We start from the raw sequence: 12,845 nt of genomic DNA, 5'->3' as shown, positions 1-12,845 counted from the left end.
GAGAAACGCGGGTCCCACTTCAACTCGAAAAATTCTCTCATTTATATTTCATTTGAATTTCATTTCAAAACCAGAACAGCAGAATTAACCTTGATGGAGAGAAATCCTTAGTTTTGAAGACTTGACTTTTACCAAAATCGCGAGAGAGAGAGTGAGAAAGAGAGCGGAAGAAAAGCCTTACTTTCCTCTCTCCTTCCTAAGAAAACTCATATATAGAACCCATAACTGGGTCTTGTTTCTGCAGCTCACCTCCTCCTCATTTGAGCTAAACAAAGCTCATCTCTTCAACAAACGGTAGAAACTGACTATAGGTTTCAACTCATTAGCTGTCTCTTACTCTTTCCATCACAAGTACTACTGCTCATAGGTATGTTTCTTGTTATTCTTTAAGACAGAAAAAAATAACTTTCTAGTTTAGTTTTTTATTTGATGAACTGTAGAGTGTTTTTGTTTCCTGTGTTTGGTTAAAGTTTGAAACTTTTTTTTCTGGGGTTGCTTAATCTGACTTGTTTTTTAATGATTTTTTTTCATGTTTTTGTTTTGTTGCAAGTAATAGTGATCTTAGAAAAGTCGTTTTTTGTTCTGTGGTGGGTTTTATTCTGATTGTGTTTTTCTTTTGGTTTGTTTGGAGAGGTGATCTGCGAAAAAAATGCATTAGAAGTTGAGCAGAAAAGCTTGAACTGTTTAATTCTTGTCTACTTTGTCATCAATAAATAGTCTTGCAGCTTTGATCTTAACTAGCAAATGGTTTTCCAAGACTTGCTATTTTTAGGCTTTTTTTTTACTTTGTTATTTCTTGTTCTGATTAATCAATAGTCTAAAATTCTTGATTATGGTATATCTAATATGTTTATTTTAATGATGCAGGACTTGGTTAGGTGCAGAGGTTCACAGAGTGATTCTTTCTCATCAAATCCGATCATGGAAGACAAATCTTGCGGCCAGAAAGACAATCTCTTGTATAAATGCTCTGTTTTGCTTGAATTGTCTGCCTCTGATGATCTTGCTGGGTTCAAAATTGAGGTTGAACAGAAGGGTTTGGATATCGATGGGGCAAACTATTGGTATGGTAGAAGAATTGGGTCGAAAAAGATGGGTTTTGAAGAGAGGACACCTCTTATGATTGCTGCCATGTTTGGATGCACTAATGTTTTGAAGTATATTATTGAAACTGGCAAAGTCAATGTCAATAGGGCGTGTGGCTCGGATAAGGTCACTGCCCTTCACTACGCTGTTGCTGGCTGTGTTGTTTCATCAGTTGGGATTGTCAAGCTCTTGCTTGATGCGTTTGCTGATCCTAACAGTGCTGATGCTAACGGAAATAAACCTGGTGATATATTTGCCACTTCATCCAAGTGTATGTGCAATTCAAGGAAGAAGTTGATTGAGCTATTGCTAAAAGGCCAAAACTTAAGTGAAGATGAAGAAGAGAAACTGGTCATAATGCCTCAGTTGGCAAAAGAGGGAACTGAAAAGAAAGAGTATCCTCTTGATGTGACATTGCCAGACATAAACAATGGTATATATGGTACCGATGAGTTTAGAATGTACTCTTTCAAGGTCAAGCCTTGCTCCAGGGCATACTCTCATGATTGGACTGAGTGCCCGTTTGTCCATCCAGGAGAGAATGCAAGGAGGAGAGACCCAAAGAAGTACCCTTACAGTTGTGTCCCTTGCCCTGAATTTCGTAAGGGAACATGCCAGAAGGGTGATTCTTGTGAATATGCACATGGTGTTTTTGAGTCATGGCTGCACCCTGCCCAGTATCGAACCCGGCTTTGCAAGGATGAAACTGGTTGTGCACGAAAAGTTTGTTTCTTTGCACACAAACCTGAGGATTTACGTCCTGTGTACGCTTCTACAGGTTCAGCAATGACAACTTTGAGTCCATTGGCCCTTGGATCATCATCTTTTCCGTTGCCTGCTACACCAACACCACCAATGTCTCCCTTAGCGGTAGCCTCTTCTTCTCCCAAGAGTGGAAGCTTGTGGCAGAACAAGGTTAGCCTTACCCAACCAGCTTTGCAGCTCCCAGGAAGTAGGCTAAAGACTGCTTTCTGTGCTAGAGATTTGAATTTGGAGATTGAATTGCTTGGGCTGGAAAATTACTCAAGCCAACTCCAGCAACAGCAACAGCAACTTAGGGGTGAGATCATTGAGATGTCTGGTCTCTCCTCACCATCTCACTGGAGCAATAGGATTGCGGATTTGAAACCTACCAACCTTGATGATGTTTTTGGATCTCTCGATCCTTCTCTAATGTCTCCACTGCAGGGAGTTTCATTAAATGCTAGCACACAAACCCAGTTACACTCTCCTAATGGGCTGCAGATCCGCCAGAACATGAACCAACTTCATTCAAGCTACCCAGCCGCCAATCTCTCATCTTCTCCAGCTAGGAACCCTAGTACATATGGGTTTGATACATCCACTGCAGTGGCAGCTGCTGTAATGAATTCAAGGTCCTCCGCATTTGCGAAGAGGAGCCAGAGTTTCATTGACCGTGGTGCAGTGCCCAACCATCTTGGCCTCACTGCAGCTGCTAACTCTGTATCCACAATGCCCTCTAATCTTCCTGATTGGAGCTCCCCTAATGGGAAACTGGATTGGGGCTTTCAAGGAGATGAACTGAACAAGCTCAAGAAGTCTGCTTCCTTTGGATTTCAAAGCAGCAATAATCCTGCTGCGACAACAGCTGCTTACGTGACAGCTTCACATGTTGATGAGCCAGATGTTTCTTGGGTTAATTCGTTGGTTAAAGATGTACCCCCTGCTGGAAGCACAATTTTTTATGCTGAGAAGCAATACAGTCTTGGTAAAAGAGTTTGTGAATCGCTGCCACCATGGATAGAGCAGATTTACTTGGAACAGGAGCAGATGGTGGCATAGACATCAATGCTTTTAGCTTATTATCCTGACACAAGTGTATTTAAAGTTTAGGAGGAGCAAAGTTGATGCTAAAAGCAAACTGCAAATCGAAAGCAAAAGTTAAAGAGACCAAGTGAGAATTAGGATAAATATTAGGTGGAACAACGAGAGAATTTTATTATTATTTGATATCCTTATTGTTTCTTTTTCTACACCTCTGGGAGAATGTACTTTATTTTTCAGTGCAATGTGAAGAGAGTTGCCTGTTATTTTCTCAAACATTGTAATCTCTGAAGGAAAAATGTGAGCAAATTTTCCTTCATGAATGACTTCATTGTAAACTTTATTGAATAATAAAATCTTGATTGTTCCCATGTATTGTTGTGGTATATTGATGCTTATTTCCTTTTCCAGTCCTGCGAACTGTGAAGGTAGTGGGATTAAAATTGTATTACCTGCAAATGCTTAGAAAAGTTTGTTTGAAATAAGAAGAAAAACACCTAAGTTTTTATCAATTTTTTTATTATTATATATAACCTTGAATGTAATGGGATGAATATTAATTGGTAGAGCTCCATGATGATTTATTAATTATTATGCACATGGATATAAGGGGTAGACTTTGCAGAGTTATGGGTCAGCTGATTAACTTGTATTATTTCTAGTATATTCGTGTTGCATAATTTTTTTTTATTTACTATGTTTTTATTTATGTTAGTTTTTATTGATTTTAATAAATAAATTTAGTAGACATAAACAGGACAAGATCGAATATCTTAATTTACATTTATCTTTTAATTTTTTCAGTTTTTCTTTTAAATATTATTGATTATTTTTTTTACTTAGATATATAATCATCAATTCATTTAATTAGATATTTGGATAAGTTTTATAATTTACATTTTAAATTTTTTCATGTAAAAATAATATATCAAAATAATTTATATATTTAGGTTTATAATTCAGGAGCTCAAATTTCCATCCGTAAAATCCTATCATTTGGCTATCATGATAGTCTTGATTTTCACATGTTAATGTTGTCTCAACGGCCTTTTTTTTCACATGTTTAGGCCTTTGTAACGGCTTTTATTTTCACATACACACATTTATTATAACAACCCTTGATTCTAACCAAATTCTATGTCTCATTTGCCTCAAATCTTTGTTAATATATTTGGCCCAATAACACACAAGCACATATACACATATATTTCATGAAATACAACACAATCCAACCCTAAAGGATTGAAATCAAGCTTAAACATACAATTAATCTTGTTAAATTCCCTATATAGCATATACACAATTCATGTTAAATTCCTTAACTTAAGCATACACATATACACTATATAGTATATACACAATTCATGTTAAATTCCTTAACATCTATTTTTTTTTATCACTTAACCATAATGACCCAAATTCATTATAACACAATTTACAATATTCCCAATCAAATTTAAATACCCAAAATTAACACAATTAATCAATTTTCTAAATTCCCTAAACTTCTCATATATGGCCGGCCTCTAACAACCTATTTTTTTCATAAATGAGTTTTTGATTTTTCTAATTAAACCCTTAATCATACCATCTACATAACAACTAACAAGTAATTTAATATAATTGAGCATTTCTCCTAAAATTTCCAAAAATCCTAAATTCCCAAATTTAGAGATTTTCAACATTGTGAACAAAACAAGAGAAAAATGTGGATTTAAATGGCAAAGAACACCTTACCAATGATAATTAACTCAATTTCCTAAGCTTTTTGCAATCCCTTCCAAGTTCTCCTTTTTTTTCTTTCAATTTTTGCAAGCTTTCTCTTTCCAATTTCTAACTTCCCAACCCCCCTCTCTCTCTCTAAAGCTCACTAATTTGATTTTGGTTATTGTTAAAAGCATAAACCTACACTCTTAATTCCCTTAATTCAGAGAAAAATAAAGAAAATTGTAATAACTCCAATTTATTCACAGGATATTTCATTTATATATTGTATTATCATTGAAAGTTTAGGAATTATATATATACACATCAAAAATTCAGCAGAGTTTTTTTTATTTTTTTTCAATATCAAGTTATTGACTCAACCACTTTTCACAAGCTATATATAAAATTTCAACATTTTCCCATCACCTAGACTTCCTTATTTATATTATAACCAACATAGGAACAAACTTCTTCTTTTTCTTTTATATTTTCTCAAACAAATCATTTATTATATTATTCAAGAATATTACAAGTAATGAGACCATTAATTTAACTGTGACACAAATCAAACCACATATTCATTTTAATGCAAAACAAACCTAAAATTTAGACTACATAATTACAATCATGTGTTTTGAAACTAGTCAAAATACATCATTCATACTTAATTTATATTCATATATTTTTTGGGTACAAAATCATATTATATAGAAAAATATGCATTTAATTATATAAAATTACAAATACAAGATTCACTGCTCGGCACGACGCTATAAGATACTTGAAATTTATATAATACCAAACATAATTAGCTTATACACAATATTTACTACTACTACTACTACTATTTCAATATGTAAATATTCGCAACTCATACAATTTGCATAGTTTAAGGACACATAATATCTTTTCTTGTCGGCATTCATTCCATCACTATATCAATAAATTTCTTTAATTGCTCATTAATCAGGGCACTAATCCTAGTAATCTCATGAATTAGTTTCTCTAATTACCTATTAATCAGAGCATTATCCCATTAACTAGGAAACCAATATCTCCATTTACCCATTAACCAAGGCACTGATCCTATTAACCAGGGAATCAAAATCTTCAATTACCCATTAATTAGGAAACTAGTCCCATTTATCAAGACAACTAGTTTCTTCAATAATCTATCATTTATAAAATAGGATTACAATATATTTTAAGGAAAATTACAATCATAGTTAAATAATACTTTAGTTTTAAGGTGTTGAGCACCTATCTGCCATATGCACGCATGAAATGGTCCCCTACTATTGAATTACAATACATCGTAAAAGCAATACCCTTCACAATTACAATATTCATGCATTGCTTTAAAAATTTTCCCAATTTTTTCTCCTTATGGCTGGCACCAATACCCTTCACAACCTTAGGATTTCATCTTTAATTATTCATTACTCTAAGTTGTTTTCCATTCCAATTTCATCAAATAAAGCAAATTTCTCATTTCTCCTAATTTTCTCATGAACCATAATGTACAATTTAGGCATCAACTCTTAATCAAATTCAATATAACTTATGTAATCAAGTCTAAAACCCCTTACCTAGTGATAAAGTGAGCTTCGATCCTTAACTTGTCAAAATTTTCTGGCACTCCTTTCCTTTCTCCTGGTTAGCTTCTTATCCTCTTTAAAATCCCAATTCCTATCACTTATTATCCTTTGATTCTTGCCTTGATATTGTTTCCCTCGTTGCTTAGCCTCAATCTCACCCAAACCCCTTTAATTTGCAGGATTTCCTCTAAGGGTTTTTTTTTTTCTTTTTGTAAATAGGCTTGAAAACATTCACCCTCCCTTTTCATTCTTGTTGCTGGTTTTTTAGAAGAAGAAATAGGGTATTTATAATCAAATATTTTAATATTTATAAATTGACCCCATTTTGTTAGTTGTTATATTTTGTTCCCATCTTTTTTTTTTTCTAACAATAAGTGTTATACTCTCTTTTATTTCTTTTAATTCCATTCTTTGTTATTTAGTTCTATATCCTTAATTTAATTTAACTCATTCTATAACCAGGTTAAGATTTTAATTTTTTTTAAAAAATTAATCGGGGGTTTATGAAAATGGAGAAGAAAATGAATTTTCAACTTCTTTTTTCTCTCCATTTTCATTGGCCTTTATTTAAAAAGGGAGAATAAATTTTATTTATTTACCCAAATACCACTCATTTAATATCCCATAGGTACATATTTATCTTCTTATTCCATCCAAGGTTTTTACGCTAATTCACATAAATTCTTTTTTTAATTTATTATTTTTAGATTGGGATTTACGTGATTTATCACAAGATTTTAATAAATGGAAAAGAAGTAATGCTGGAGGCATGATTTTAAAATTTTATTGCACCTTCTAGCTTTAAAATGATCTTGAAATTCAATGAAAATCCTGAGTTATTCATTTATCATACTAGTTCAAAGAGCAACATCATGTTTGGTTTTTAATGATTTGAGCATTAATAATGTGTTTTTTTTTTTTTTTGAAATAAAGATCACATGGTCTTCAAGTTTTTCAATGATATTCAATCTTTATTGACATTGACAGGATTTACTGCTAGAGGTCATTTACAACCAAAATTTGTTAACTTGCTAGAGATTCAATCTAAAAATGTTAGTGAAGCTCTTTCAAACCTCTCGGTGTATTTTAGTAAGATAATTGAATTTTTATTTTCTAGTTTTATCCCTAGATTAGCACTAAATAACCAACTCTCACTACTATTCTATCGTAGCAAGGTGAAATTGAGTTAAATTATTTTTAAGATTACAGATTTATTTTAAAGACTCTTTTCATTTTAAAAAAATTATTATTAGAAATTTATTAGAAAATACATAAACAAAAATGAGAAGAGAAGAATAAAAGATAGGAATTCTTATCATTTTTTTTTATGTGAAACTAGATGTGATAATTGAATTGGTTACGACTTGTATAACATAAAAAAATTTTATTTATCTAGATCATTTCATTAATTCTCAAACTTTTTTTTAAATATAAAATTATTTATTAGTTTTGATTTTAAAATCATGAAATCTATCATTTACGTCAGATCAAACATGAAATTGATTTATATGAAAAAGATTTTATAGTGCATGAGGTTCCCTCCTTTTTGTTTTCATTGTCGTATGAAACCCGCCAAGCATTTTTTTTTATTCTCAAATCGAAACCAGATGGGTTTTTTTTCTTCGAGAAAAAAAAAAAGAAACGAAAAGAAAAGAGGAGAGAAGAACACAACTGGGCCAACCCTGAAAAGAAAATGAAATGGGCTGGCCCGTAATTCAACAGTGGCTTCCTCATCACTGAAACCAGAAAGACCCTCCAAGAACACACAAACCAGAGAAAAAGGAATTCTAAGAAAAGTAAAGAAGGAAATGCAATCTTTATCTTCCCTTCGAAGCGCCCTTTGTTCTATTCCTGCTTCATTTCCTCTTCCTTCTCATGGAACTTTCAACTCCATATCCAGACACGCCGCCTCTCCAGGCAAGCTCAACCTCTATTAGTTTGATGTTCTTGATTTACATAATTTGATGTAGATTGTATCTTAATGAAGTATACTTAGACCAGAGACTTAATGGTTCGTATGAAATGATTGCTTCATTTTCATAGATTCTATGTGTTTGAAGCATTAAAATTGTTATTTGTTTTGGTCAAATGGAAAAAATGACTAAACAACTTACCGGGTTCAACCTCTTACATAGAACTGATCTCAAATTGCTGTTTTTCTACTGAAAATGAGGATACGAGATCAAACATTATAATGCTTTAATTTGTCGGCCTCTTTTTGCTAAAGGCGGATTCCCATTTACAGGGAACAACCATCTTCTTTACAAACCTATTTACAGTAATTCATTCACTTTTACATTAGCTCTCTTTACGACTCAAATATTATAAACATATGCCCTTCTCTTTTGTCTGCACTTATTAAGTGTCTGTACACCAAGATCTCTTTGAACAACTCCCTTACAAAGAGTGTTTTATTCTTCATATGCTTGTTTTGCATCTTCAAATTCTTTTGCAATGATGTGGCAAGCACATCTCATTAAGCTTCTCTCACCTCACCTCCCCCCCCCCCCCCCCCCCCCACACCAAAAAAAAGAAAAAAGCACCAGTCTGAGAAAAAAAAAAAACCTTGAAAGTACTTCCTTTCCAAGATAGACTAAATCAGGTTATACTCACACACTATCTTTTCAGCTCATCGACAATCAATGCCAGTTGCCTGCGGCATTGCGCTGGCACCAACACTAGTTTTTCTCTAAACAACTAAGTTGAAATATCTACAAATTGTTAACCTTCGTTAATACATAATTTAAAATTTTATTGTTCTTTGTGCTTCAAAATGATCTTGAAATGGCGAAACATTCAATGAAAAGTCTGAACTATCCATTTATCATACTAATTTAAGGAGCAACATCCTGTTTGGTTTTTACTGATTGAGCATTGTAAATGTGTTTTTTTTTTGGAATAAAGATCACTGGGTCTTCAAGTTTTTCATTGATCTTTGGTCTCATTGATAGGGTTGACTACTGGAGGTCACTTGCAAAGAAGTCATGTTCCTTTTAGTTTTTTTATCCTCTGTTATTTTAGAATATAATATTCTTTTGTTTCTGCCTGTTCCAATTAGAGCCCCATTTACCCCAATCCATGGTGCATTATATATGCAAGATAAATAACTCTTACGCAATTTCTTTTTGAATGTCAAAATGAGATTTTGATAGTGTATATTTAAAGAGTCGAGAATGTTGAGGATTTGCAGGTCTAGTTGGGAGTGAACTGAACTTCTCGAGAACTACATTTCATCCAAGGAGTAAGGTTAATTGCATTTCCACCCCATCAGAGAAAGCTGCCTTTACTCATGAAGATCATGAAAAAAAGTGCCCTTTGGTTAAAATGTGTGGGATTACCTCAGCTCGAGATGCTGTGATGGCAGCAGAAGCTGGTGCTAATTTTATTGGGATGATTCTTTGGCCCAACTCAAAATGTTCCATTTCGCTTTCAGTTGCAAAGGAAATTTCGAAAGTTGCAAGAGAATATGAAGCAGCTCCGGTAGGGGTGTTTGTGGATGATGATGCAGACAAGATATTGAGAGCTGCGGATGCAGCAGACCTTGAATTTGTGCAGGTATATTTTCGTACTTTTGACTACTTCGTATCTAGTATATCATTTTTGTTTCCGACTTTGATATTCTATTATTCAGCTTCATGGGAAAGGTTCACGGGCAGCTTTTCTGGATTTAAAGGGAAAAAATCAAATAGTGTATGTTCTCCATGCAAATGAGAATGGAAACCTTCTAAATCAAATTTCAGATGAAGAATGTTCCTTGGTTGATTGGATTCTCGTGGATAGCGCAACAGGTGGCAGGTAAGAAAATGATTTACCTTCATGTATAGTTCATCCATCATCTCCATTTTGCGAGTTTGTATATTCCATGGACCATCTATGTTGAGGTTAAAAAATATAGAATTTTGGTACTAATTGATTTGATGCATTATATTCAATGAGCTTCGCGCCTAGGAACTGAATAGATGTTGGAAACTTGTCTGATGCTTGCTTTATACAGGTCTAGACTGGACTATCTCAAAGTAAGCAGATATGATTAACCTTTGGATCAATTGAACTGAAGCAAATAATTGTGTGCAGGATGTTCAATCTGTAAATTACTTTGTTTCAGAAGCAGCTGTGGGAACTGAAATACATGCAAGATGATAAAAGCGCAATTTGCATCTAGACCTCTCAATTTGCCCAAAATTTTTATTTACAGAGCCTGCGTATATGTAACTCACATTCCCAGCATCCTTTTCTTTGGTGTTGCCAATCTTGTTAAAGACTTCTTCCATAAATGAACTTATGATTCTGTTTGCAGTGGCAAAGGATTTAACTGGACGCATTTTGAATTACCACCAATCAAAAGCAAGAATGGATGGCTCTTGGCGGGAGGGATTAAGCCTGAAAACGTTAGTGAAGCTGTTTCTCTCCTCAAACCTCACGGTGTTGATGTTAGTAGTGGTATTTGTGGCTCAGATGGCATTAATAAGGATCAATCACGAATAGTGTCCTTTATGAATGCAGTACATTCTGTACGCTATTGATTGACCACAAGGAAAAAGAAACCAATCCTGGCTGCGTCACTTGAAACCCGATTTGCGTTATGCCAGCCAGTATTACTATCATCTCATTCTATGGAGTTATCTAATTGAATATAGATGTAGCATGGGCCGGGTCTGAGACGGAAATCCATGCTTCTGAAAAGAGTAAAGAAGTAATGAACTCTGGCTCTTCAGACTGTACCGAGTTGATATGAAGCCTGGCAAGTCCATCTGCGCAGAAATTCAAACTACGAGGCAGCTCGAAGTGTATTTTAATCTATTATTCAAGGCATTTCAGAATGAGATCTTGAACATTTAAAGAGATTCTACCGATGTAACAAGCGTACTAAACGTGACACCACATTCTTACCAATGAGGCGGGGATGGTTGTCGTTCCTTTAACAGTGTAGTTTTTTTATCCATCTCAACATCAGAAATTCCTTTCCTGAGTTGGTAGTTAATCCATTCATAGACCTTAAGCTTTGAAAATTAGTCACAACCCTTCTACTCCAATAGTTGATCACATAAGACCCTATATTTGCCTTTATTGATCATCCAGGGTCCTTCTATCCATGTCCATTCACAACTCGAACTAAATCTAAGAAAATGGAGAAAAAGAAAGGAATTGAACTAGATAATTAGTTCAATAAGATGAATGAACTAATCTTTAAAAGTATCAGATTCTATTGATCCTAGTACTAATGCCTTACAAATTCTCGACCTCCAAGTCTAAATCTAAACCGGACTTTAACCAAATTCTTAAACTAATGTTTGAATCAACACCAACCCAACCCCAATCTCTTTCTCCTCGCACCCTCTCTTTTCTTCCCCTTCAGCTCCACCACTCCTCACATCAGGCCTTTCCTCCAAAAGATCCATTATGGTTTTTGTCACGTAGTCATCAATCTCAATACCATAAACTTTGATTTCCATTTGATAAGTTCCTCTCTCTCTCTCTCAAATTTTTTGAATTTAATGATTTTAAGGGTGGTGATGATGATTTTGGTTGAGTAGCTGGCGAGAATCTATGGTGATTGGTGATGAAAGATATCAACTTCTATATCACCTACAGAATACAAGAATATACTTATGTAGTTTGTATGGAAGAGACCTATTCTAGATAGATAATTACTGTAGTATATCAATCCAGAGAAGTAACTAGCATAATCAATGGAAACCAAATAGCAAATGAAATCCTTATAATACCACTAAAAATCTTTTATTGACAACTCACGCAAACACTCTCCTCAAGTTGATGCATAGATGTCTTTAATGGCTAGCTTGTCTAGTGAGTTATAAAACATCTTGCTTGAGACTACCTTTGTAAGGAAAATTGCCAATTGTATTGTTGTTTTTATTAAAAAAAAAAAAAATTGAACTATCTTGGCTTCAAGTTTTTTCTTGATAAAATATTGGTCCATTTCTACATGTTTTGTTTAATTATGTTGACCTGGGTTTTATGTAATCACTATAGCCATTTTATTATCACAAAATAGATTCATTTCAGAACTGGATGAATAGTCATTTTTTTCTAATAGCCTTTCCATAAAATAAAAAAAAAGCTCACAAAATCATTTAGTCATGCCTCTAAATTCATTTTCTACACTAGATAGTGCAACCACCTTTTATTTCTTGCTTCTCCAAGTAACTAGATTGTCTCCCATGAAAGTGAAATATCTAGATGTAGGCTTTCTGTTAGTAGTACTCTCAGTCCAGTCAACATCGGTGTACCCATTGCTGTTTAGATGATTATGTTTCCTAAAAATGAGTCCTTTTTTCTAGGGAAGACTTCAAGTATCGTAGAATCTGAAGCATGGAATTTATGTGATCCTCACTAGGATTATGCATGAATTGACTCACTAAACTCACTACATAGGCAATATCTGGAAGTGTATGAGACAAATAAAGCAATCTTTTGATAAGATATTGGTACCTTTCTTTATTCATGGGTATTTGGTTCGATTGTTCTCCCAATCTATGGTTTTGAACCATTGGTGTGTTTGCAAGCTTATAATTAAGCATTCTTATTTCGGCTAGCATATATAATACATATTTTCTTTGTGATAGAAATATGTTTTAATTTGACCGAGCTACTTTGATGCCTAAAAAGTATTTTAATTCCCCAAGATTCTTCATTTCAAACTCGGTT

The 12,845-nt window shown here is 33.8% G+C and overlaps 2 protein-coding genes across 2 annotated transcripts; both read left to right on the top strand.

The window, feature by feature from the left end:
- The first annotated feature begins 78 nt into the window (after window positions 1-78).
- LOC7484914 (zinc finger CCCH domain-containing protein 29) lies at window positions 79-3,242 on the top strand. The gene is made up of 2 exons (XM_002318164.4): window positions 79-367; window positions 868-3,242. The coding sequence occupies exon 2, from the start codon at window positions 922-924 to the stop codon at window positions 2,887-2,889; it is 1,968 nt and encodes a 655-aa protein (XP_002318200.3). The 5' UTR covers window positions 79-367; window positions 868-921; the 3' UTR covers window positions 2,890-3,242.
- A 4,657-nt stretch (window positions 3,243-7,899) lies between these two features.
- On the top strand, window positions 7,900-11,145 carry LOC7484915 (N-(5'-phosphoribosyl)anthranilate isomerase 1, chloroplastic). The gene is made up of 4 exons (XM_002318165.4): window positions 7,900-8,093; window positions 9,367-9,731; window positions 9,808-9,971; window positions 10,474-11,145. The coding sequence occupies exons 1-4, from the start codon at window positions 7,985-7,987 to the stop codon at window positions 10,697-10,699; spliced, it is 864 nt and encodes a 287-aa protein (XP_002318201.3). The 5' UTR covers window positions 7,900-7,984; the 3' UTR covers window positions 10,700-11,145.
- The last annotated feature ends 1,700 nt before the right edge of the window (window positions 11,146-12,845 follow it).

The sequence above is a fragment of the Populus trichocarpa genome, chromosome 12 (genome assembly GCF_000002775.5).
Source record: "Populus trichocarpa isolate Nisqually-1 chromosome 12, P.trichocarpa_v4.1, whole genome shotgun sequence".
Lineage (NCBI taxonomy): Eukaryota > Viridiplantae > Streptophyta > Magnoliopsida > Malpighiales > Salicaceae > Populus > Populus trichocarpa.
Note: the sequence above shows the minus strand (reverse complement) of the source record. Positions and strands in the feature narration are given on the sequence as shown.